The sequence below is a fragment of the Dermacentor variabilis genome, chromosome 9 (assembly GCF_050947875.1).
Source record: "Dermacentor variabilis isolate Ectoservices chromosome 9, ASM5094787v1, whole genome shotgun sequence".
NCBI lineage: Eukaryota > Metazoa > Arthropoda > Arachnida > Ixodida > Ixodidae > Dermacentor > Dermacentor variabilis.
The window spans coordinates 125,299,272-125,326,833 of record NC_134576.1 but is presented as its reverse complement, the minus strand read 5'-3'; the positions used below and the strand labels follow the sequence as shown (position 1 = coordinate 125,326,833).

At 42.9% G+C, this 27,562-nt stretch overlaps 1 protein-coding gene across 3 annotated transcripts in view; it reads left to right on the top strand.

The window, feature by feature from the left end:
* The first annotated feature begins 70 nt into the window (after nt 1-70).
* The window catches only part of TM9SF4 (transmembrane 9 superfamily protein member 4), a 37,771-nt gene continuing 10,279 nt past the window's right edge, over nt 71-27,562 (top strand). Inside the window, exons 1-13 of one of the 3 annotated variants that reach the window (XM_075669268.1) lie at nt 71-174; nt 4,116-4,383; nt 6,915-7,092; nt 8,214-8,316; nt 10,107-10,159; nt 11,486-11,527; nt 14,805-15,046; nt 16,668-16,738; nt 18,490-18,622; nt 19,750-19,831; nt 21,571-21,646; nt 24,201-24,284; nt 25,328-25,503. In XM_075669268.1, coding sequence (XP_075525383.1) covers nt 148-174; nt 4,116-4,383; nt 6,915-7,092; nt 8,214-8,316; nt 10,107-10,159; nt 11,486-11,527; nt 14,805-15,046; nt 16,668-16,738; nt 18,490-18,622; nt 19,750-19,831; nt 21,571-21,646; nt 24,201-24,284; nt 25,328-25,503 — 1,535 coding nt within the window. In that variant the 5' untranslated portion in view covers nt 71-147. Of the gene's footprint in view, nt 175-194; nt 281-343; nt 612-4,115; nt 4,384-6,914; nt 7,093-8,213; nt 8,317-10,106; nt 10,160-11,485; nt 11,528-14,804; nt 15,047-16,667; nt 16,739-18,489; nt 18,623-19,749; nt 19,832-21,570; nt 21,647-24,200; nt 24,285-25,327; nt 25,504-27,562 lie in introns of those variants that run through there. The other 2 variants (XM_075669269.1, XM_075669270.1) reach the window with 2 other exon arrangements.

The following is a 27,562-nucleotide window of genomic DNA, read 5'->3' as shown; positions in this document are numbered from 1 at the left end:
CTAGGCGACATCCATCATCTACTGAATAAAGCAAAATAAATAGCTTTTAAGCGTAGTCAACGCACTACAGCAGTTTTACGCGACTGCCACAACGCATCACCTGTGTGCGCTCCCATAGCCGATGACGTAACTTCCTCCTTTCCCAGCATGGCGACGTCTACGCTGTGCCGATCGGTGAGCGCAATTTTTTGCCAAAACTACCCTTTAATGCTCATGTGACGCACCGTACGGTAGCAGTAAATCGGTAACTGCAACCGGATCTAAGTTTCGCCGAGCTCAGGCAAGTGCGGTAAGCCGCCGCATCGCGTGTAGGCGGCTGCGATTGCGTTTGTATGAGCGTCGCTTTCGGCCGTGAGCCGCCTGCGTCTACTGGGTGGTTGCGCGACTAAGCCCTGAACAGATTTCTCAGTTCCTCTGAACTTCTCAGCGTTGACGCCGCCTGGTTCAACTTATAGCGACAAGTTCTGTCGAAGCCGGTAATTCGTGAAAGTCGCTTGTGTACAATCTTTATGCGCCTGTCCACCGTCTTCTGAAACTCGGCAGCTCAGAAAAAAGGAGTGCTACCCGACGAATTTGCCACTCGTCTACAAGCAGCTGCTCTTCAGCCCACCGTGCGTTTCATAGGTTTGCCAACTTCCCGACGACACTTTGCACTGACTGGGCGCTGTTGTTAAGGCAGCTGCGAAATGATCGCGAGTGTCCTGTCTTGCTTGCATCTGTGCGAATAGCGAAACAAGCGATCGGCTGCCTTTGTTAGACGGTAACGAATAAAAGAGCGCCTTACGCTACCGTAACAGATACTCAGGTAATGTACAGGAATGGCCGCAGAACGTGTAGTGTTTACATGTGTTGGTCAACAACTTACTCGCAACGCATCACTGGCTCGTGATTGGCTACAAAAGCGTGGCTCACTTGTCGAAGACTCGAAGAATGCGGGCATTGCTTGTACATCTTGTAAGAATGTTGCGCCTTTGTAATCTCCGTTGGCGCAAAGTCGTGGCGTCAACTTACTTCGCTGTTTAAGTGTATACTCCACCCCTCGAACCTTTTCCAAGAACGAAGCAAACTTTGATATACGACATTTTGCTCAGCATTGCTCGGCACAGTTGTTGCTGAATGCATCAAAAGTTGCTTGTACAGTCTCAGTTTGCAAAGTGCGTACTTTCAAACTGTACGTACTGGTCCGCCCTTCGGGGTTGTGTCGTAAAAAAAGTGCGAGTAATTACCTGCCAGATTCTGCCTCACTCAGTTTAACTTAGGTTACAGCAGTGATTGTTACACTTGACATCAGCAGTGCAAAGACCACGCGAAGTGCTCAAGGCCTTACAGGCAATGGTTAAGTGTATAAAAACAGGTCACATCTATTACAAGAAACATGTTTTCATCCATGCGTGTCATTCGGTATTTGTTAGACCATGCTACACGGTAGCTGAAGCCGACTTCGTCTTGAGGAAGACCCAAAACATGCTCGGATAACTCGAGCTGCATGCAGTGTTACAGCTGTGCATGCATGCAGTGTTACAGCTGTGCATGCAGCGCAAGCTTTGTCAGGTTGCATTGTCTGTATGGCCAATTCACAGCTGGCCTTGCGGATTTGCCGGGTTGTCACTGGCATGTTCTCCATATGCAGCTGTTGGCTTTATTTTTCTCACATGATGCTGCAGTACCCACCTGGAAAGCTGCATTACTTTGGCTTTGTTGAATCATCTCTGTTTTGTTATTTCTTGAAGGGCATTAGAGGGAAGGTTCCGGGGCCACTATGTATTAGAATAGTAAAGTTGATGAAAAACAAAAGAAAAGCTAAAGTAAATGCTTGCAAATGGCAGCAGTCTGAAGACAAATACACCTTGCTGAGAATTGTAAAAGGTGTCTGCAACTTCTTTCATGGACGCCTGGTTATTTGTTTCTTTGCACCCTCCAGGGTGGCATCATAGTAGTTGTGTTTTGTTGGGAGCCGATTGGGAAAACGCTCATCTAACATACTTTGGGTACACATAAAAAAACGGCTGGCTGAAATTAATCCGAAGTACCGGGCTTCGGCATCGTTCATAACACACCGTACAGTTTCAGGATGTTAAACCATGTAATTTTTGTAAATCAATGTTTCGAGAACATTGTTTATGATAGTAGAATAGCTTATTATGAAAATTCTAAATAATAATATAGGGATGGTAGCAGTCTGAAGGAAAGCGCACTTTGTTCAGGCTCAGAAGTGGTTAATGACTTGCCGGGAACTGCTTTTATGTAAGGGCAGATGGCTAGTGGATTGTTTCTTAATTTAGAAGTATTGCAGGCACTGACGTGAAGGAATCGCAGAAGGATGCTTCAAAAGGAAGCAGGGTTGTTTTAGAGAAAGAAAAGAAATGCTTGGGCAAAGTGTCCTTAAAAGTTAATTTACGGCCGTAAACACATTTTTTCAGTGGTTAAACCCAAAGGTTCCTCCTGTTAAAATGTGCACACCATGTCGACAATAATTAAGCCTTTTGCACATTTTACCTGCCTGCATATGTCTCTCCCAATGAATTAAATGTAAGAAATTGCAAATTTATAGCTTATTACAAATACGAAACATCATTCAATCCAGTGCCATTGCTTGGATATGAGCATCTTCTTGTGCTTAGAAATGAGCAGCATGTTTTATCCTAGCTTGTGGACAAATGTAATATTGCAGCCCCCAGGCTTCACCTCTACACCCTCTATCACCAACTATGCTTTCTTACACAAGCGCGCTATGGAAATACAAAAGCCCTGCTGTTTGTACAGTGTATCCATGCGCATTGAAACATGGAATTCCTATTTTATTCTTACTAGTATCTAAATATTGTTATTAGTAGTAGTAGAAAACACTGATTTTGTTTTTCAAGGTATTCATATCCTTGAATAATGCAAGTGTGTAACTTTGGCGGGTTGGTTCTTGATAAGCCAAGTGATCATGGAAAAAAAGAAAGGCATAATCTACAATTGAAATGTGTGGACCTGTTGGGCGGTGATTTTTAAAGAAATATAAAGCACACTGTCACCATTTGTATTCAGTTGAACTTCATCATAGCACACTTGTGTCCAACATGAGAATGCCTTCGGTATATCCAATTTACGTAAGTGTATATTCATTACATCCATGATAAAAATTTTAGATTTACTTTGTGATATCTGTGTTTGTTGTATCGTGGTTCGATTGCAGCACATACAGCTCTGTTGCCTTTACCTATCCACTACCAAGAGAAGTGATCTGTGGTATCAACTGACAAAAGCAAAACAGGCAGCTCGACTTCTCCCTAGAAGTTTCTTTGCTAAGATAAATGCAAGACGTGTACCCGACCGAGTAAGACCCCCCAAGACTTGTCAGGTCGAGTGAATATGTAAAAGAACTAGTAGTATAAACATATTTAACATAGCCCGACGTAGGATTGTCGACAAATGCCGAGTTTTTACTGTGATGCCTGCCAGCAACGTTTTCTGACAGTGGCATTTGTGTCACTCAGTCGTGTTGGCCTACCTGTCATGTAGTGATGAATAGTACTTTGTCACATCAAATAGAAAAAAAACTCAGTACATCTGTGAGGGCTACAGAAAGGGTGTTTAGGTAGCAGAAGCCTCATCACGTTTCACTTCTTGCCGAAATACTGACAGAATAATTTTGCATCTCGCTTTTCTTCTTGCTTTCTCAGCTGTCGACACCGTAAAGATGATGTGGTGCCGGAATTCCCAAGATGCGCAACAAATTGCTAATTATAATTTAATGTAACCAGCTCAAAATGCATGCCAAGAGCAGTATGGCTTCCCGGCATAAGGTGTATTGATGAGCACTCCTTAGTAAAAAAAAAGATTGGGACCTAGTTGTCACGCGGTACCACAAACCGCTAATGTGTTAGTCAGACAGCTAGGTGGGCCAGGCAAAGTGGTCACGAGCCACACAGTGGCGGTGTCACCGAAAAGCCCGTCACGCTACATTGGTCATTCATTTCACGTTCATTCTGCCCTTCTCCACATTTGACACAGCTCCCCCCCGCATCCACTTCTCTCAGAATGTGAAGCACCCTTCTCAGCTTCCCTCCTTCATCAGCCCAAGTGTGTAGAGCTTTCGGTCAGTCAATCGATGGGTCAACCATTTGCAGGCGGCCATGGGGAGAGCTGGCCGTTGCAGGGTTCCCCTGCCGTCCGGCAAGCTGCTGGTCCTATGGCTGCTGATGAGTTTATTCACGGGCTGTGCGGACACATTCTACGTTCCCGGCGTGGCACCCGTGGAGTTCAGCCGTGGCCAGCCGATCGAGGTGAAGGCTGTCAAGATGACCAGCACCCTGACGCAGTTGCCATACGCCTACTACTCGCTCAACCTGTGCAAGCCCAAGAACGGCACGCTCACCTACAAGTCTGAGAACCTCGGTGAGAAGAACAGCAAGCTTCATGCCTCCTCAGAGTTATCTGCGTGTAGGCCGTGTAGACCCGTGTAATAGTCACATTTCAAACTTTTGGTCACAGACAAGGCCGCCCTGCCTCAACACGCATGCCACATGCACGCACGCCACATGCACGCATGCAAATATTTTTACAATGTACTGTGCTTTGAGCAATCATGGGATTTCGAACAAAATTTACCATAGGGAACTCTGGCGCTGGAAAAATTCAGCTACCTTGGAAATTAGGGATAGTACACTTGGCCACAAAAGTCTACGAGCCGGGTGATCTTAGAAAACATCGAATTCCCAACCACTTTGTGACTGTAGCCATTAAAACATTACAACACTATGTTTTTCGCAAGTATGCTATTGCAGGCTGTAAATTAGTACACAGGGCTGCATTTCGAGACTGCATAGATATTCAGCATTTTCGAAGATCCCATGTCTGTAAGCTTTGGCAGCCGAGTGTACAAATATGGCATCTGTGTAATCATTCAGATATTCTTGCAGCTTTACATAATATGCTTCATTTTCCTAAATTTTCAAGCATACATATTTTTCTAAACAGAGGAGGTGATAAGACTCTGTGCGTGTGTGTAATTATAGAGAATTGTTACATTCATAACACAATCTTTTGTTGAGAATAATGAATTTGCAAAGTCATGATTTGCATGCAGGTTATGTAGACTTGTGTAATAACTTGATTTTCAACTTTTCGTAGCAACTCCCCTGTCACACACATGCACCTGTATGCATGCGCACACAAATTTTAAAGCTTTACTAAACATTTTATGAGGCACTCTCCTAACTTTGTGGGGCAACGAAAGGTGCCACTTTGCTGTGAAGTGATCAGCTAGCCAAACTTAGTTCCTTTAAGGCACAGCCATAGCTAATAATGTACAAGTTTAAATGTTGAGTTGAAATTCAATAAAAGGGAAGTAGTTATGATTCCATTTCTTCTATTGTACTAATCAACTTCTTATGTCAAAATAAATTAAAACTGATTTTTGTAATTACTTTATCAGTATAAACTGATAAAGTGGTCTGATGATAAATTTAGTGTTTTTCTTTATTGTACCTTCAAGTAAGCCGCAAAAAAAGGCAATGATAATTTACAGAGCATTTGCGGTGACAGAAAGGTTATTTTCTTCATGCATACAAGGACTTTGCATTCGCTTGCATATGCTGCTGTAAAGCTATTTAATGGCATTAAGCACATTCACACCTCAGTTTAGTAAAGCCTGATTTTACCAAACTTTCAATTTAACAAAGTACTTTCAGTTCCTCTATGCACAATTATACAAAGCGTAATGCATTCACTACCTCGAGGCAATGAAGTGAACTTAATGTGTAGCTTGAGTCAATGAAGATATTGGAGAAAGTGTGGGCGAAGAAAACAGGTCACAGGAAATCTGTCATGCTCTAAAATGCGTTGAAATTTCCTCACATATTGCTGCAGTGAGCGCATTACCGTGCTTGTCCAATGCCAGCCATTTTTCTTGTTTGCAAAAATGCCTGTGTCTCAGCATTCAAGCCCAGCACCGGCTCCACCGGATGGCATTTAGTTTAAAACTTGTGTTGTCTTCTCAGTGCAGCCCACACAGGCAAAAGTAATGTCTTTTTATAGATTTGTCATTTGCACGAGTTTCTTAAGTGCTTTTTATTTAACGAAGTTCTGACTTTGCTGAAATAATGCTGTGTTCCCAATTAATTTATTAAATTGAGGTTTAAAGGGTCAATAAAGAGAAAAATTGTCGGAGCTGTATGTAGTAAGTTACGTTTCTCGAGTACCAAAATAACCACTGTTACCTCGAGACGAAGCTTGGAAAGCCAGAAAGGCGCTGTAAATGAAAGACGAAACCAAAAATGATATGCATGCCACCTTGAAGTTGCCGCACCAGCTTGCCATGGTGTCATGTAGTTTGACGTTAGCTTATGCCTAATTAATTTTTATGGGTAAAGATTGACTACATTGTATTCTAAAGAGCCAAAGACTGAACTTAACAAGTTTCAAGAACTTTTACTAAGTCGGAACAGATGAAATACTGAAAAGTTCTTTGAAATCGATGACATCACATTAATGTATTGCCACTGGGTTTTCAGTGCAAAGTTAAAGAAACAAAACTTTGAGCTTCATTTTCTCTTCTGAACTATGTACCTATTGCCGTGAAATTGACGGAAAATAGTGTTTTGAATGAGTGCTGTATCTGTGTAAAAGGATTCAGTGCCTCTATGTAGTGACTCTTTATAACTGTAGCATGCATCACATGCGAAATGCAAGTGTACTCGTCATTCATGACTTGATGGTCACCAAGAGTTCCGCTGTCACAGATAGAATCATGACATGAAGAGTACCAGAAAACTAGCCAGGCATTAAGATGAGTCGAAAGATGTATAGCTAGAAAGCTCCAAAAGTAGCCAGTTTTGTGCAATGTAGCCAAACCTGGGAAACCTGCAAACTGGCATGCAAGCGGTGAGTGACCGCTCTTCTCCGCAACTCATCCGCCCGGCTTGCAGGGGAGGTCCTCCGCGGGGACCGCATTGTGAACACGCCCTACGAGGTTCACATGGCAGTGGACCAGAAGTGCAAGTTGCTGTGCCACATGAGGGACACCGACCCGCCGCCCATCTCGTGGCAGCTTGAGGACTCCCAGACTGCCGCCCTGCGCATCCGGCACCAGTATTTCGTCCACCTGTGAGTGGCTGGCACACTTCTCGTACAGACGTTTATTATTATTTGATTATTACAGCATTTATTGTTTATTGTGATAAACGGCTTGTGCCGCTTACTGTTAACAAGCCCTCGCCAGTCTCTTTCCATCACCACCGTAATTACACAACCTAGACCTATTGCTTTTGATTGCCGCACAACGCTTACAAACTTTGTCAAGTATCTTGGCACTCAGTTTTCTCCTGTCCTAATATGCACCTTGCATATAAATCAAGTTACAAACTTTGCAACCTTACCCTAGCACCCTGATCTGTTGAACTCCACACCTACAAGACCTTTATGCATCGGAAACTAAAGTATGTTAGGTCTATCATGCATCTGCGTCGAGTTAACCTGACCAGCACACTTAGGTCTGTTCAAAACCATGCGACTACATTCATCCTTTACAGTTACTCCTAGAATGTCTGCATAACTGCACTAAAAGTACAATTAAGTCTCTCAGCCTTAGCCTCTCACTGTAAGGTAGCGCACCTTTGCCTTTATTGTACATTATTTCATGCCCTCTAAGTTGGTAACTGCTTCATATGACAAGCCTATTGCATTTTCTGCCACAGTCACTCAAATGCCATTTAACCTCAGCAAGCCCACACAATAACTTTTCAGCACTCCTTTTTCCTGCGCACATGCCAAGACTGAAACGATCTAACCGCCTACATTGCCTTGATGTCTGACCACTCTCACTTCAGAACTGCCCCCCATTGAAATCAGTTGAAATATCTCCGCCAAGGTGCCCGTGTTTGTATTCTTCTGAACCAAAGTTTTACTTGGCTCTTCCCCTGACTGCTTAGGCGGCTGTTTGGCCAAGGAAGCTGGGCCAATCCGAGAGACAATGCAATCAAAGTTTGGTACTCATCAAAGACAGTGTCATTGAAGCTTAAAATTATACAAGAAAACTCAAAGCACTGAACTCAGTACATGTGATGGCTCAAGTGAGTTGGTAGCCAAGCAAACGTGTGCAGATGGAAGGAGAGGCTGTCACACTGCGCTATCTGGTGTTGAGATTCTGGATAAAGTTACAGTTCCAAGCGAGGTAGAAATTTTGTTTTGAGATTGTTTTCACCACTCCTGCCTTGTTCACACTGCAGGCTTGCCGACAACATGCCATGTGCAGTACGCCTAGAATCATTTGACAGCAGTCAACCGGTTTACGAACATGGATATCGGCTTGGATTTGTCGAAAATGACAAGGTACTACTTTTGCTTGTTCTTGTTTGCTTTTTTTTTATCCTTTTTCAGAGCGCTATTTCTCTTGCGTGTGTGTAGGTAGGCCTTTGTGTGTCTTTGCTTGCTTGCATGCATGTGTGTTTAGGCGTGCGGGTTGCGTGTGTTTGCTAATGCTTTTATGTGTGACAAATACTCCTGCACTAAGTGCTTCCACTTGAAGTTGTGCGTGTCGTCAGGGTTTTGCGGGCATACTCAAGTAGTCCACAAATACACCAGCTTCAACACACTTCCAGCACATGCATGTGGTGGCTGCTTTCACCACGATGCTGCTCTCCCTTGCCACTTCGCCTGTGCACTTAGGTGCTTATGTTATGAGGCAAGTTCAAGCAGTGCTTGATTGAATAAAAAAAATAATAAACATCAACAACAGATGACACTGGGCAGTAACTAGGCATGAAACCAAACACGTCACCCATAACTGCAATCCGTTGACAGCATTTATGACAGCCAGTGACATTTTTAATGCCAATGAAAAAAGTGTCCAATCTTGTGTGTTCGGAAGCTGGTCATGTAGTAGAGGTATATGTATATGAAACAGGTGAAGTCCAGCTAACCTGCCAAATGATATTGCTAAATAATAATGAAAATTGAATTCATGAGACATTTGCACAGCTATGGTATTATTGGCTGCCTTGTAGCATTCACAGTACATAGTTTTCGTGTTCCTTTGTGTCTAGGCAAGAAGTGGTCGTTGAGGACAACAGCACTATCGAGACTGAAAGGCTTTCGAATCATGTTGTTGTGACTGCGTACAGCGATAAAAGTGACTCCTCATTGTGGACCTCTGCTTACAGTAGGCTTTAAGGACCGACCCAAGAGTCAGATAGTACAGTTGGTACAAAGAACAAAGGAATCATTTGTTTTTTACTCTGAGCAAACTGTTGAAGAAGTCACAAGTTTTGTGGGAAAAACCGTGATTGTAGTGGCGATGACATAGTTATTACTGTTCTAGCGTACGTTCCTGTTTTGTACCAGACAGAAAGAGATGCATTTGAAAGTCTGAAGCCCTATTTCCTATTTAGAATCTGAGGGCTGCACGACTTTGGCATGTGAACAACTACATTGTGGAAAAGAAGCTGCAACATTCAAAGCAGAGCTCAGTATCATCTTTCTTTTTTACCACAGCAAAATTAAACTGTCCCTTCGAGTTCTGTATTGAAGTTATTCGAGGATGGTGGGCTTCCAAGTCTCTCAGTCAGGACATTTGCTGAAGTGGACAGCACGTATGCTGTGTTTATGGACTAGAGTATGGTCCTGTAGGCTTCCTTCCAGCAGTCCGCGTAGTTTCATGTTTCTCATTTTTACTGTATGCACACAGTGGCACATCTTTGGTGAGTTTAGGGAAAGTCGCCTTACCCAAGCAAATGCTTGGCCCAAATGGAGTGTGCCAAGGATGGGCATGCAGACAAAAAAGTTGCACCATCCAGCAACCTATCTTCAACATCATACTGTGTACTTCCGCTACTACAGTCGAGTCTTGTTATAACAAAGTCACATCTGACACATTGTACCCTATATGTATTCATTATAAGCTCACGTTTGTTGCACGCCGAAGTCAGCGTGAAACATTCCCGATTTGCTTTGTTACATCCGATAATTGCTTGTATCCCCATTCGTTGCATTGAGGTTCCGCTGTGCCTCTGCCTTGTTTTGTGCTACAAACTTTATGTAGACTACTTAACGCTGAGAAATCGTTGCACTCTGCTACCATAATAGCTGCGTTGGCTGATGCCCACTGCTGTTTTGCTTTGCAGCCATACATCAACAACCACCTGAAACTCATCCTCTACTACCACACTGAGGACAAGTAAGTGTTTTGAGATGCTACATTCATTTTCATTGCTTTTTTACTTGTGACTTACGTGGAAGATTTCGTTATGGGAACCTAATGGGCTAGTTGGCTTTAAATCCTGGCGCCCATGTGTGTTGCTTTCTTGTCAAACTTGTCTTTCATCTTATCACACTGTACGATGTTCATCCTGATACTTGGACGAGTTGTAAAACTTAAAAGTTGCAATTTCATTTTTAGACTTACTTGTGCTTCACGAAATCTTGGTATAAATGCAATTGAAGCAGGCTTTGTGCTTTGGCAACATTTTGTTCATGTTAATTTTAGAAAGTGTGTATTCAGCAGGGAAGCAGCTTTTCTGCCAAAATGCAAGAAATATATTAATGGCCAAGTGCTCTGTGCAGCGTGATTCAGTTACGTGGTAGTTTCGTTTGCATTTCGACACCTGGAGGTCAGAGTAAACCACGTGCCAGTATTTTGCAGGTCTTCACTTTTTCTCAAATAAAAATACAGTAGACTTCCGTTCATTCGACTCTGATTAATTCGATCCCGACCGAAGGTCCCGGCCAGCGCCCATACATTTGCGTGGGCCCTAACGTCCGTTATTTCGATCTCAAAATTGGCCTTCGCAAGATAGCTTGAACTTGACTGGTCAGTTTCGCCGCAGTACAGCTGTGTTATGCTTTAAGATATATCAAGAATGGAAAGGGGCCACTGTCACGGGGCGTAGTACGCATTTTTTTTTTTTTTATTTATACAGGCGCGCAAGTGCCATCTCTGATCGCAGCTTGAGCACCTAGATGCCTGATAGACATACTGGCAGCCATTCCAATCTTTTTCTGATGTTGCTGTGCCGATTTGAGCTTTCTCATGGAAGCGGAGAAAAGCCATCTGTGTTCTTTTAAAGCTAGCGAAAAAAAAGCCAATAAGATAAAAGAACTCAGAAAGTCGTGGGCACGTTTAACGCCACCAAAAGAGTTCGGGTCTATCTGAAACTGAAGGCCTGCCAGTAAACCTGTCAAGCGTCTCGGTGTGCGTATTGTGACCAGAGAGGGTGCATGTTCGTGTGCAAATTAAGGAACACATGCCATGTTCCGTAACAGTGGCACTTTTCTCCCCACTTAGTATGCTTCACCGCACGACACAACTGCATTACGGCGGCAAAGTTAACTTTAAAGATATTTACTGCCTAGTGAATCAGTGGCATGCTTCAGCGTTCTTTCTGATTTTTGTTTAATTCAACCAGTTTTGTCGGTCTCATCAGGATTGAATTAATAAAGCCGATTGTATAATGTCTACTTTTTACTTAACATGCCCATTAGCCCATTCTGTTTCCTTTTTCAGTGAGCACTTCAGGGTCGTTGGCTTCGAAGTCGCTACCAAGAGGTTTGTGTTCTGGTTATTCAAACCTACTGGCTTTCATTTTTTTTTCATTTTCCTTTTATATTGTTATTGGTCCTGAAAAACTTTTGTCATGCACAAGGCTGTTACAAATTGTTTTATATTGTTACGTAAGAAGACGCAGATGAAAAGCTATATACAAGTATATTTGCAACGTAATACGCCGCACTTGGCCAAGAGGCGACAGCCCGCGCTAGCCTCTAATCGTCGTCGTCGTCTTCTTACTGCTCGCCTCTTCGTCATTGGTAATACTATTCCGTAGCAATATTGCCGCTAATGTTAGAGCCAACATAAAATGGTCTCCAAACGCAAGTTTCAAAACGGGCCATAAGAAACATGAAGCATGAGGTGCAGAAGGCAATGGTGATGGCAGTGCAGTTTAACCTCAATAATAGCAAACACTGATACAGCGAGTGAGCAGATATAATGAACGAAGTACATAACTTGGTTTGCCATGTTGTATTTGAATGAGTATTTTACTGCTATCATGAAACCAGAAATGCAAGATTTGAGACAATATCGGTTACAGCAAAGCGAATGTTTGTTTGCTGAGCAGCTCAAGACATGTACCAGATTTACTCGATTGTAACGTGAGCTTGTTTCAAGATTTTTGTTGCTTGAACTCGACCATCGCGTTACATTCGAATAATGGCAAAATTGACCATTTTAATACAGATATTCTAAATCCCACAGTTTTTAGCGTTACATTGGCAGCCTGTACCTTTACGTCTCGTTCCACTTCATAGACAAGTCGACCGAAGGCGAAACGTGTTTTTCGTTAAAATCAACGCCATTCTCGCTCTGCTTGTGACTGGTGATGGTGCTGCAGTACCCTGTGGCCTTTTGCTCTTCGACTCGGTTCATTCGTGACGATATGGCCATGCAGCATGTTTAGTATGATGGCTGCTTTGGGAGACAAGCAGTTTTGATGGCCGAGGAGCTGGGAAACTCTGTTGCTCCTTGGCGTCTCAATGTCAATGACACGACGGTTCTTGGATGGCGGGACAAGTGGGAAGCCCTCTTTAAATGTGAGGCAGATCGGAAGGGCTCTTTGGAACTGGTACTGGCCTGGTACGGTCCCCGAATGAGATGGCTGTACAGTCTCTTAAAAAGTACTTAATCTCAAACGAACTTGACTGCACGGAAGATGACTTGATTCTCACGCGACTGCTTTCAGAGATAGTTTTGCTTTTGCAAGACTTGGATCGTCCCGGCACTGAACCCTAGTATAACCCTAACCTGAAGTATACGTCACCAGATGGCAAGCTTGGGACAGCGCCAGAAAAACTTGTCGGGGACGCTCTCGGTGCCGAGTCAAACGAAATTTAACAAATGTTAAACTGTCTTTGAAAGTAATCGACCGAGAATACTGCCCAAAGAAAGCTCTGTCTCCTCTTCAGGGGAAGATGATGAGTGAAGAGAACTTTGTTTCCAAATGGTGATCACTTGAATAAAGGTATAAATTTATTTTTTTTCGTCCATCTCGCGTTACACCGATTTCTTATTTTGTGTGACTGGAAAGCCGACCCTCGCTTTACATTTGAGTATTCTGGTAGCAGAAATATTAATAGTCACCGAGAGCAACTTGAAACGGCACGTTGTAGACGCTCATGTGCATTTTTGGCCGGCTGCTTGGCTGGGCTAGTCTACAGCTGTCAAGCCAATGTGTTATTCCCATGGAATCGCATCAATTGCATGGTCAATAACAATGGTATGAAGCACACATTTGTAGTTTAGTGTTGTTCATGTTGGGGGCAACATATTGAACAAAGAGGTTCCAGATGTAATAAAGTTCCATTGTGTAAGCATATATGCTTGGGAATGTCGAATGTAGTGAGGGTGTTTTCGTGCTGTATTCAACTTTCCTATCCAACTTTGTTGTAACAAGGTTTGGCTATAGACAACCAGTGCAGTGTGAGGCTGCTGTGAAGCTAGCACTCATGAGAAAGTCGTGAGAAAAAAAAAATGCTTGTGCAAAGTAGATGCACGTGTCGACCTTTTCTTTCCTTTGCCTGCATTATTTCAGCACATTTTAAAAGTCTCTAAGGCCAAATGTGTTCCAATATAGTAATTTTTCACCTGAACAACCCTTAGCATCGAGCCAGGTTTTGTTTTTTTACGTAGTGTAATAATTACAATTGTGGCTTAAATAAAGGCGATCATGAACACTTATAGGTAATATATTGCTTCAAAATAAAATTTATGGAGTCAGCAGATGGTTATGTCCACTCTCAGTAGTCTGCTGCAATTGTGCACATTTATTGATCTTATGTGCGTTCTGTTGAATTTACATTCCACTCTTTCAATGCCAGAAGGCTGTGATGTGATAAATATGCATAAAGCTGTGCTGTTCTTTCAGTGCACAGCAGTGTGAAAAGTGTTCGGTTATAATAAATTGCGGGGTTTAATTTTCAGAAGCTGAAAAGTTGACTATGAGGGACACCAGGGTCGAGGTCTCTGGATTTATTTTGACCACCTGCGGCTCTTAGCTGTGCACTCAAAGCACAGTAAACAAGTGTTTTTGCATTAAATTTATATTGGAATGCGGCCACCTTGGCTGCAAATCTAACCCATGGCCTTGGGCTAAGCAGCACGAATTGGTTAAGTAGACCAAATGTGAAATGAAAGTAATGAGTTCAAATTAAGGTCTATTAATGCAACTCAGTTTCTGTCAACTTCTTGTTTCGTAATTATTGCTGGTTCTTTGACTGTCAAAACAGTATATATCTTCTTCCTGTTTTCACGATAAAGTTCGTCCCTGGAATTGACAGGGCCTGCTTACACTTAAGGATTCTTGTCTATTTTGGGTTCTTACTACCGCTTGAAAGAATCAGCTGCACTCTCCCTTCCGTCACTAATACAATAGAACACCGTTCCTTTTGAAAATTTTGACTTTTGTCATCCCACTTATCGCACGCACTTAGCAGTTTTACGGCTGCGTGTTTTCATTGAGCATCCATGCCAGTTGTTGCCTCGATAAAGACAAGCCCCATAGTTGAAAGGCTGACTCGAGAGACATCCTTCTTCAACCAAATGTTGATCTTTTTGCGTGAATTGAATAAAGAAGCGACCACGTGCAATGTAAGCAGGGTGCAGCTAGCGAAGCGTTGTGGGGAGCGGGTGAGCGTGAACATCTGTGTGAGTTCGCCTTGCTCCAGTAGGGGGCACTGGCTTGGGTGGAGGAACTTGACGTGAGGTTGTCTATAGTGCTTTCACAACTGGTCTCTGTCCTCCCCCGTCCCTTCCTCCTCATTGCATGCAGTGTGCACAAGGACTCGATGAAGTTCCTGAAGGGTGGCTTCTGCGAGTTTGACTCGAGCCAAGCGAAGAAGCAGGACGTGAACGAGAACGGCATCACGGACTTGTACTTCAGCTACGAGGTGGAATGGAGGCAGAGCAGCATCAGGTGGGCCTCCCGTTGGGACACCTACCTGGCCATGACCGACGTTCAGATCCACTGGTTCTCCATCGTCAACTCGGTCATCGTTGTCTTTTTCCTGTCGGGTGAGTCTAGCCCCTTCTGTGTTAAAGACCAAACTCAACTAAATCTGGCATTGAATTGTTTTTAAATGAATAAATGGGTATTGGTTACTAAAATAGTGACTTTATTGGCAATCGAGTGTTATATCACACACACAGGCTAGACTGATGGCCATATTAGTGGAACATTCAGCGGAGTGTGGTCCTGTCTATGTCTGAAAAGTCTGTCGGTGGCGGGCATGTCTTGGCCAGTGGCTTGGCTTCGTTGGACCGCAGTTGGCAAGCAAACAAGCCAATTCTGCATGATAACATCGATCACATGGTTGCGCATTCGCAACAGAGCAGAGAACGTGTATCTAATTTATTCTTCCCATACCTCGTATCGGCATGGCAAGATGTCGACAAGTCGTCAAAACTCATAGGAGACCCTTTGGTGGCCCATTGAGACCACCCCGCTGACTTTTCTTTTGCATAGACCTGATTGCGATTCTTTATTTCCTTTTGTTGTTGTTTGTAAGCTTATAGTGAATCGGATATAACAAAAGTATTTTTGTGCCCAATGCAACTTTGTTATGGTGAGACTCAACTGTACCAAAAATATCTTGGCCAATAGCCATGAAGTTATTAGTTAGGGGTTCAGTACAAAGCCACTTAGATAAGCCACAGTGATTAAACATACGTAAAGAAATCACTCACGTGACATTCCAACACTTATGAGCACCAGTGGCTGCAGCATTCTGCTGCCGAGCACAAGATCGCAGGTTTGATTCCTGACCACAGTTGCTGTGTTCCGATGGGGCAGAGTGCAAAAGCACATGTGTTCTTGAATTTGGATTCATCTAAAAGAAGACCAGTTGATCGAAATGAATCTGGGGCCCTCCACTACAACACCTCTCATAACCCGTGTGCTCCTTCGACACAATCAAACACATAATCCCATACAGTTTAGCGCTTATGAGCATAAAATTAGCGTGAAAATGTACAGTAGGCAGTCACTTGTTATATGGTTTTAACGTGACATATGCAAGACAGCACGCTTCGCGTCCTAACAATCCTTTCACTGTTCTTGTAACATTGTCCACTGGTGTGTGTGAATGAATTGTTGACTTAGTAAAATTTTGTCTCTGGTTAGTCTCAGTATACTCATTTGCATTCATCACTGGTTGGTATTCACCGCAGTGTATGGTGGCCGAATATAGCTCAGGTTGACCCTACCTCCTTGATTGCCTTGAGCTTCCTACAAAAGTTACTTGAGGGAACTCTGGCATTGCATTTGTTCATCTGCCATGCAAATGTTGTTTAGTTCGTGGATCTGTCTAATCGCTATGCTTGTGGCTTCAAACGTTCTTGTGATTTTATTTACTGCGCTTTATCATTGGAAATTTCCATGCAGCCTTTGTTTTCTAAATGCAGCAAGTCAATCAGTCTCTGCGCAGTATTTTGCTGCAAAGGATCAATTTACAAAGTAGCAAAGCTGTTTGAAGTCAAAGGGACAAAGTTTAGGCAAATCTATGTCCTAACTGCCATTTCCATGCCGGCTGAACCGCCATACGTTCTGCTCCCATAGGCATTAGTGCCCTCTTGTAGGTTTTGTAGGGAACTCTATGCTTCGTTGTAGGCTTATTCTCCTTCGTGTTTGGCTCAGGTATGCTGACTATGATCATCGTTAGGACGCTTCGGAGGGACATTGCCCGCTACAACAAAGACGAAGACTCGGTGAGTGCCTGGCTTCCCTTGCTACTCAAACGTAACGCAGTGGTGTTTGGGCTCCAGTCCAGCACAAGCCATGTCTGAGAGAGAGAGGATAATAAGGAAAAGAAAGACAGGGAGTTTAAACTGGAGTATATCTCCAGTTGGCTATCCTGTACATTCACTGACCCATAATTTGTACTCTTTAAAAGTCCGAATACTCAGGAGTTTGAGGTAACGGATTCGTAGGAAGTGAGTGTCTTTATTCGCAAGTGGTGAGAAAAGCTTGTCAGCATGTTGCTGCACACACGAACGCTTGCGTGCAACCTTGTCAATCTGTATCTCTACCATTGTTGTGTTGTTGCAACAGACGGTATTCTGTAAAAGCAAGGTCAGTGCATTTTGTGAATTTCCATCCCATGGCAACTTAAACAGAGGCAAACTGTGCTTCAATAGTCAAATGATTGTGCATGTTTCCTTGTAGCAGTCTGCCACTTCTGTTGCTTCATTGCCATCCAGGTCAGCGTGACATGGAGGGTGGAGTTGGTGGCATTTGAGCCTGCTTGACAGTTCCAAGTGGCAAAAATTCAGAGCAGCAGACAACAAAGTTGCCCGAGGCCGTGTCACTATTCAATGCATAAAAGAGCAAACACTGGCTGTGTGGGATACACACGACAAAACATGCAAATGCAGCCTTAACTTGGTTTGTTCTATAGTTTATGCGTGGTTGGCGACTGCTGGATTGACTAGGCTATTGTCACTTTCGGTTATGAGGAGGCATTGGCAATGTATCAAAACAAGAATGTCCCTCTTTCTGCTTGTCCCGGCAGCTGAATTAGTGCACGGTCATGCAGGTGTGGTCCGATTTATCGAATGGCCCTGTACAAAGTCTGGAACATTGATCGTCCTTATACATTACAGCTATGGGGCTAGTGGTAGCGTCGTGAAACTGGCTGAATAGCAAGTCGGTGACTGTAATGGGAAAGGGGGAAGGAGGTATGAAAGGTGAGATGCACTTAAGTAAGCTATGTGCGGTGGCTGGACCCGTTTTTTCACCTTCCAAGTTAATGTGCTTGCGTGCTGCCTTAGGCCGACACCTGCATTCAGCACTCCTGGTGTTGGCTGGCAGTTTTGTCACTTGGCGGCAACGTGCAGCGTAGTGACAAGGCAAAATTTCTAGGAGCGGACATCAGACTAGTGCATCCTAATCTTGTAATGCCGGAGCACAGTTCTACATCAAGGAGATATTTGAGAAATCTGTTCACATTTATTTCTGGCCGTGGAGGGTACATTTGTGCAAAAAGAAAACCGTGAAATGTTATCTGAGTTGGAGATTAGCATAGTAATTCATCAACTAGTAGTTGATTTGCTGAACTATCTACAACTGAGAACTTCCCAGATTATCAAAAATGCTACTGTAGGCTGTGCAGTAAGTTTCATGTGCTTAAATCAGACTTTCCCCCGTGCCGTCGTCGTCATGCCATCGTCGTCATGCCGTCGTGGTAGTCCCCACCGAGTTCGGTTTTGTGTGTGTAGTGTGCGTAATAAATGCTGGTTTCTGCCGGCCGTGTCCGCGGTGTTTTAGCGCCGCAAGTATACGTTGAGTGAGGCCGTTGAAAAAAAAGATGCAATATTTTGCATTTAGGTCCTGTGAGATAAACTGCTCAGAAGGTTGGTGCTGCATTATGCCAACGACTGCAACCATCGATTACACCAACAATTACAAACGATTTGGCCAACTTTTTTCCTTTTTTTCCCTCCAACTTCTTTTTCCTTAGGAAGACGCGATGGAGGAGACTGGCTGGAAATTGGTCCACGGTGACGTCTTCCGGCCGCCGCAGTACCCCAAGCTCTTTGTTGCCGTGGTGGGCAGCGGGATTCAGATCTTCTTCATGATGTTCATCACAATATGTGAGTGCCAAGGGAATGTGACCTGTCCTGCTTCCCATGAGCCATTTTGTTGAAAGACAAGCAAAGACACGCAGAATTGTTTCGATGCTCCACAGCTGTTCATGTTGTGGCACTTCAAGAAAGTGGTGTCATAGTAGTATCAGACTTGCTGCCAGAAAGCACATAAGCTCTCGTATTGAGGGAAACTGGACAACTAGCAAAATTCTGCTTTAAGTGAAACGCTACCCCAAAGATGCCGTGAGAAGGTTGGCCAACTATTCTACTTTTATTCTTGCAACTGAGAGTAGAGAGGCCAGTATGGTTATACACACATGATGAAAAAGAAAAAAAGTAAGCTCAAATGATAGCTTCCTAATGACTTCGCACATGGCAGCAAGCATGTCAGTTTTACGATACTGGTACAAATTGATTTACTTTTTTTTACTCATCTGTGAACCTTACTCAAGAAATTCAGGCCTAAACTTTTGAAAAAAAGAATGTACAGCCCTTATAAAAGAATAATGTATTGCAGCAGAATGTAAGTGTCTTGTCCTGCCGGTTCTCGTGTCTCGTCTTTTCCTTGCACTTTAAAAAGTTTTTAAGATCAATAGTGTATGGTACAAACATTAGAGCAAGCCTTAATGTGTTCCACACGGATGTGGCAGGACACACAGTAGTGTGCAAAAAGTTATGATATTGTAGGCGTCTATGAAAAATTCATTTTGCCTTCATTTCTGAGCTATCATTTGTGCTTTTATTTTTATTTTTTCGTTATTATCATACAAGATATGCACTGCTGCTGCCAAGGACACAGCCTTTCATTCTGCTAATCTCTCGAGTTATAAATAAACATCCTTTCATTAAGTTGCACATATTTTTGGACATGCTGTTTGATGCACATAATTACTTTATGGCAAGTCTCAAAATGTTAAAGTCATGCGTGCACTGATTAGGCCATGCAATGCAATTAACATGGCAGTGAGTGTCCAAGAGGCTGTTATCCAAAGCCAGTGGCCTGGCATAATGCAGCTCAAACTTTTTGAGCAGTTTAGCTCAGGACACCCAGATTGCACAAAGTAAACGTATTGTTGTTGTTGTTGTTGATGATGTTGTTCGCTACTGTACGTTGTGATTCCTCTTGTTTTTAGTCTTCGCCATGCTGGGCATGTTGTCACCTGCCTCCCGGGGCGCCCTCATGACCGCTGCCATCTTCCTCTACGTCTTCATGGGGTGAGTTGGAGAACGACAGGCCTAATGTGTCTGTGCCACCAGATCTAGGCAAGAGTAGTCTTCTTGTGACTCCACTTGAACATAAATGCTTCATTTTACCGTCCTTGTACTACCATACCGCTTTATAGGCCAACATTTCTGGGCTGCATCGTTACAAGCTTAGTTTCTGGTAGCTTGGAGACAAAGCAACCTCCGTGCAAAAGTTTTGCTCTTGAAACATGAACCAATGCATCTCAAAAGACTTACTTGGAGGAATCGTTAATTCAGATGTGTGTATTCATTCTCCTTAGGGCGGCGGTCCCATCTTCCACGCAAATGTGTATAAAAATAACAGAAAATGAGTTCGTACCTTTGTTCAAAATTCTGTGTCACTTCTGTGTCACATGCTAAACAGCTCCGCTGGCCACCCACCTTCTCAGAGTGGAATGGCTCATGATTTTTAGTCTACATGTACTTTTTAGCGATTGTATTCCTTCTACGCCAGTCCCACTTTTTGCTATCCTGTGTCACACTTGTACATTTTGCTATTATGTTTGCTATCTATTTACTCTTTTGTTACTTTTGCGTTCTCTATGTAGTGCTTAGATTTATCTCAAGCTAGCTTGTACAGGGTCGCCTTTTCTTGGCAAAAACATTTTCTTAGTACGTGAGTATAAGTCCAGTATCTCTTCTACCTCATACCTATAAATGTGCCTTATACAAAACCTCATGTAGGCATTTTGGGCGTTTCTGCCTGCTGTGTGCTCGATGTTTTTTCCAAATTGAAAGAAATTCAATTTCTAAGTATAATGCATTAGCAGGCTTCGATGTCAAATGTTATTCACTGGTGATGTGTTGCTGAAGATTCTACAAAGTTGCCTTAACCTGAAAATTTTAATGAATATTAATATATGCTAATTAATGACTTCAGTAAGGATAATTGGTGTTCAATAATAAACATGGCCTTTTCATTGCAGTCATTATCACTTAAACACGCCTCTTTAACAAGTATCAGAGTCTTCTCAATCAATTCATAATAAATGTTCCTAACTTTCTAGATCGTTCAAAATGCATCTTGGTTTTTACACCAGTCCACTCCTTCTAGCAATGAGAAGTGAGCAACAGTGACCGATAACTTAAGCTTTGTCACGCCATCTTTTGTACAAAAACAAAACCTGCCATACAATTTTAGTTTGGTCAGCTCCTGTGTATACGGTGATGCGACCATTCTACAAGTGTTTCACATTTGTGGATAATCTAGAGAAGAGTAGGTAGTGTGCAGAGAGTCTGACACGATCTTAATCAGGCATGACCAGGGGTGCGCATCGGCGACGAGACAAGCATTAGCAGGCATGGAACTTAAAAAGCTAATCAATTATTGTAGTCTGCTGCATTTCGTGCCAAATTGAAGCTGCTATCAGCACTTGAATACTAATAAAGTGTCTCCTTCAAGTGTGGACGACCCTGTTTATCTGTCTCTAAACTGTACCAAGTGGCACACTGTCAAACTGTTCTTAGGTGGCTGTTTTCGTCAAGCTGTAGCTCGGCAACTATTTCCCATTACTCCCCTTCTTTCCTTGAGAGAAATAAAATTTTGATTGATTGATTGATTGATTGATTGATTGATTGATTGATTGATTGATTGATTGATTGATTGATTGGTTGATCGATCGATCGATCTAACTATGGCTATGTCTTGTTATGTTGTAAAGTGTAAAAGTTGTTGACTGTTTAGTAACTTGTGACTCCTCGCCTGACAGCCTCTTTGCCGGCTACTTCTCGGCCCGCTTGTACAAGACCTTGCGTGGTGTCCAGTGGAGGAAAGCGGCCTTCCTGGTAAGACGCTTGCTTCATCGTCAAGTTCTTGCTTGCCCTAAGAGGATTTTGTTAGAAGGGTGTTGTGGGGCAGGGAGCCATTTTGATATGTTCACTGAACTGCAGACACTGAAAGACCGCTGTTTCCGGGAACATTGGCCACTGAGTCAAAACTTCACAATGAACATAAACTCTCTCAGGTTGCCAGCACTTGTATCTACTTGCGCTCAAAGTAAGTGAAAGCAAGCTCTTAATTGGGGATGGTAGGCAATTACCTTCAAAAAAGACGTCTTTTTTTTTTTTTTCAATTTTGAAATACTTCATTTCGTGACAAATATGTCCTCCAAATTGCACGGCAAAACAAGCACTAGAAGTGCTTCAAATGGAACGGCTAAATTACCATCTAACCATAAAAATTGGCTTGGCTGGATGGTGATTTGAGAAGTCCTCCTTCAAAAGAGCTAGAAATATGAAAAGAAAGACTTTTTTGTTTGCTATTGCAATTGAATATGCAGCTAGAAAACTGGTTTTAGGTTCTGAGGATTTTGAATATTCACCGAAATAACATTGCTGATCATTTGTGGCAGTGCGCTTGTTTGTACATCAGCGATTTCATTTGTTAGTTGAGTTTCTCTCAATTTTTAATACGAACAGATTTGTCCTGTTCACATGCTACACTTGGGAGACAAGTATGCCTCGTTTGTCACCTAACGTGAAGAAGAAAGCATAGATTCTTTCTAAACAGATATGCTTCCCTGCATGAACAACATGGTGAAGCCATGCCCAGGAGGACAAGCCTACTAAAATTCGCGGATGTCTCACTCAATTACCCTAAAGCAACCCAAATAGAAAAACTACAATAATTGCAAGAAAGGATTTTGCGACGGTGTGACTTGTAAATGATGTAAATTATGTCTCTGGTGTATTTTAGGCTTGATGGTTAACAACCGACCATTTAAATTAAATTTTTGGAAAACATTCTTTTTGCTCACAAAAGGAACATTCTCCCACAACTAACAAACATTCTACTGCAAGATGTTATTCAGTTGTGTTACCTCCAGTAGAATTTTTTCAAATAAGACATTTTGCTTGCCAAATTGCCCTCCTATTGGGATGCCAATGTTGAAAATTTTATTTTGAAATGAATTACAATGTGAATGTTATTGTTTTAGTTCAGTCAGAACCCCACGTTGTGAGCATTTGACAGAAATTTCAGCTTTCTGATTGCATTAGTTATTTTTTTAATGTTCCTATACAAAGTACAAAGATGGACAGATATAAAACATTACAATTCCAAAGTTTCCTAATAACTTAAAACAAAAAAACTTGGCATGAACAATGAGGAATGCCAAATAATAAGAACATGCGAATTTTAATAAATTCTCATAGTTCAGAAAATTGCAAAATTCTTCGGCGTCCCGTTTGTGCCTACAATCCCCCCTTAATACTCAAACATGCAAATGCCTATACTTGTGAGCCGCATACGGGCACGTTTTGGCCGATGTCATCTCTGTTGCACTGTGTCATCAAATGGAGGTTAGGCCTATTGTGGCCCCTGAGTTTGCGTATGTAAAGTTGTTGCCTCTGTGCGCACATTAACCAATTTTAATGTACACAACCCCTTTTTCATTTTAGTCGAGGTCATGATTGCTTGAAGTAAACTGTTTTTTACACCACAGGCAGTGCATGCAAAGGACAGTGCCCGCATTGTTAGCATTTCATCACTGTTGTCGGTTTCATCTGTTCGCACCTCACAGGTGCTTCTCTGGGGTGATATGAGTAAGCAGTTGCGTAAATTTTTCGGCATTGCTGAGTTAACACATTAATTTTCAGTGAAGTGGCTGCAGTTGTGCTTCAAGTCAAGCAAAGTCAGTGGCGTCACTTTCGCAGCAGCTATAGAGCTGAGAATTGTCAGCATGCCACTGCAGCAGGTGATCCTGAGAGTGAAGCAAGGCCTATGACATCAAGAGTCGCGAATGCACAACTTGCCAAACTATTAAGGCGTTTGCGAGTAGATGGAAAAAAAAAATGGTTTCAAAAACATTGAAGCCATGAAATTCCCCTATACAGTAATTTCACAGCCTGATCGAAACTCAGTGAGAACAGTTGCACTGAGAAAATATTGTGTTGTGTCCCCTTTAACACCACAAAGCCCCAAATATAATTTTTCACTTATTTCCTCCAAATTCTGATTAAAGCAGGGGAATCTTAACACAAAGCCCATAGTTAGCATTTTTGATGCCCAGGAGCATGTCTTCAGTTGTGGTTAGTTGAGGAAGCTAATTGCTGATAAATTATTTGCCATCCTAATTTTTACTTAACTCACCAACTAACTAACTCCAAGGCAAGATACAAAGCTGAACAGGTCATTCTGATCCTCCGTGATGCAAAATGGTGTTTGGACTTTGGGGTGTTTTTAGGTACCTAAATAAGGCCTGCAGAAATTCCTTCACTTCCCATTTATGTCTGTATTTTGCCATCAGCCATATTGGGGCCTGTTGATGTGACTTGTTTCAATTTACTGTCATTGATAAGTTGCAAGAGATTCATACAATCTTTTTCATTTTTCATGCAGACGTCGGTCCTCTACCCAGGCATAGTATTTGGAACATGTTTTTTCCTCAACTTCTTCATTTGGGGAAAGCACTCTTCGGGAGCGGTGAGTTAGATCACTGAATTATCTTGACACCCGTTTGTGTCTTGCGTTGGCATCTAGAGTCTGAGTTAAGGTTTTCATTAACATTTCTGTTCCTTAATGTGACTGCCTTGCTTTCATGGCATGCCTAGATTGTTTTTCTATCCATGTTGTCATGTCATGGTAGCAGGCACATGGCAATATTAGCTGGTGTGCTAGCTTGAAAAGTAGCAACGCCACCTAATGCAACACCAACAAATGTCCTTTTTTGTATGGTATAGTTCACTTTTAAAAGAAACATACAATTAGTATTTGGCTATAAAGTACAGCTGAATTGTGGCATGAAGTCATGCGGAATGTTTTTTAGTGCATAAATATCAGCTCAGCCTCTCAGCCTTTTGTTTTTCTTTTGGTGGTGTAGATGTATTTCAGTTATACTTATTGGCTTTGTTACCAGCGAGGTGTTTCCTCTAAGCACGAACCATATTGAACTTATTTCCCACTCTGGGCAACTTCATTTGTCATTTTTCTTTTTCTTTTTTAACAATTCACGACATCATCTTCAGTGTCTAGATCAGGGCTACACAACTCAAACTTAGCGAGAACCACAACCAACTTCTCTGGGAGCTAAGTTATCCAAATTGCGGACACTGTGCCAATAAGGCATTCTTAGCATCGGTAGCTTGATGGATACGTTTAGTGGTCTTGTGCCTCTCTTATCTGCTCCCAACAAGAGACCCTACACTTGAACATCCTTTTTAGTTTTAGTGTTCCTGACGTAGCCAACGGTTCATGTCAGGCAGTGTGTTTCACAGTAAAATTGTCTTTTTTTCTCATCGTTTGGCCTTGCTCCGATTGTAACACTAGTGCCCCATAAAAGTCTAAACTCGACTGTGTGTAAAAGCACTTGTGTACCATGCATCATGCGTTCAGTGCACATTGATGCACCCCAGGAGGTCGAAGTTAATCCAGAGCCCCCGACTACCGCATGCATCACAATCAGCTCATGGTTTCGGCACGTAAAAGTCCAGACTTTAATTAATTTCAATCTGTGGTTTGTGGCGCAGGTTCCCTTTGCCACTATGGTGGCACTGCTATGCCTCTGGTTTGGCATCTCAGTGCCCCTGGTGTTCCTGGGGTACTTCTTCGGGTACCGCAAGAAGCCCTACGAGCACCCCGTTCGCACGAACCAGATCCCCAGGCAGGTGCCTGAGCAGGTCTGGTACATGAACCCAGCCCTCTGGTGAGCACTGCCTACCGTGCCATTGCACAGCATTTTTACTTGTGATAGTGTGATATTAGTGTTTGAACTGGTTTGCAAAACCTCTTATCTGAAGCCCCTTGCGTGTCATATTGGCCTCCGAGGTGTGTGTAAACAAGCCGACTTTTATTGGGTTAGCAAGTTCACTTAGTGCTTGCACTGGTTTGTGTCGTCTTCTCTGGAGCCTCCTGTGAGTCGTGTTTAACCACGAAAAAAAATGCAAGAGAGACGCACAGTTTTGCGCCAAAATCGTGGAGTCAACACTTGTCTCTTGCCATGTGCATGCTGGATGATGCCACTATACCGTGCCACTGCTGATAGGCTTCACCAAGGCATGTAGTACTTATATCTTGCTAGTACGAGTTTGTCAATGTGCAATGAAGTGGTGATTGATGACCAATAGCATGCATGTTAGCGCTACCATATGTGAGACCTGAACTTGCTATTGTGAGTCCTTTCAGTCACAGTTTTGTGTGAAGAACCTTTAGTTTCTTTACAGTAACAGCTAACATTGCTATGCTCACTGCTCATGCTGTCCCCTTTCTGTATGTACCTCAAAAGTAAAGGCCCCTTGCATTATGAGTCTTGTACTTCATGCGAGGCCCTCACCTTGTTTAGTGAATGCACTTTTCCTTCTTTACTGAAGATTTAGGAAAAGTGCATGGCAAGGCAATGCTGTCATGAGCCAGAAACGCTTGCTTGACTGGGTTTAAATGACTGAAACTGTGAAATTGGTAGGTTGTCAGAAGGTAGTGGACACTCACTTCCACTTGCAGCAATGCCCATTCAAACTCATCATCGCTCACCCACATTAACATTCTCACAGGTGCTCACTCACTCACATTGATTCAAGGAGAATAGTAAGCTGGAAAGAGCTGTAGTTGCCTTTCGAATATTCGTTCACACGTGTGCCTAAGAAATGAGTGTCAGTTAAGTGTGAGTGAGTGTGCTGACCTATGGTGAGGTGCAGAGCTCGTCATTACCTGGCCTGAAGAAATAAAAAGTTGCGTAGGCCTGTTTCACAACTTGCAGAGTGACTGCCAAGTATTTGCAAAAGTTCAGAGCTGTTTTGTTCAAAGGGAAAACATGTTATGTTCAAGCAGTCTTTGTTTTCTAACAAAAGCAAGAGCAGTGTAACGACTAAACAAGGAATTGCTCAAAGTGTTTTCTTTTAGCCTTCGCGCAAGCTTCGGGATGCCCCTTTATGGAGTCTACAGTAACGTGCAGGTAGTCTTTGTCAAGTTCGTCTGAGGCCTTGGTCAAGGCAAACTTCAGGAAATCCAAACTTTGTCGGGTAGTAGCTGAGGCCTTCTGCTCCAATGCACTACAGACTGAAAAGTCCAAAGGATTGAGGTCAGGCGCGTCCGATGGACAGAACTCCTTTGACAGATGTCCTTGGAACAACCGTTCACACAGCTTCAACATTGTTTTCGCTCGATGGTCTTGTTCGCTCTACGGTCTTGTTTGCTCTATGGTCTTGTTTTCACTCCATCTTAGAGGATCATTCCACTATCACGAAAGTTGTGGAAACTCCGGGGACACACTATATTCTTCAGAATCCCTTGTTGACAGCAGGACACATTTGTCTTCATGCCTTTGTCAACAAAAATGGGCGATGTCTTGCCGGCAGTGGAGATACCACCCCAAACTATGACGTACCTCAGGGAGAGTCTAAGTATGAACCTTCGGCTGTCCCGATATCCTTTCTGCGGGTGACAGCAGTTGACAAGAGTTCTGGCTGTCTTGCGCGGCTTCCATGGTGAAAGCCTTGACTCATTGATGAGCAAGTCCTCGATGCGCGTCACCTTGAAGTGTGCCAGAAGTTTCTTCACCAATCTCAGCCTCTTCTCCGTGGCGGTATCTGTTAGCAAATGTCCTTGCAGGAGACAATATAAATGAAGCCCAAAGTTGTTTTGCACAATCTTCCGGACACTATGCTGGGCAATCACTTTCTGAAATGTGCTCTCTGACCACTTCATTACCTGTACTGACCGCAAACAATTTCATGAATACCTAATAAATCACTCTCAATAGCTTTCCG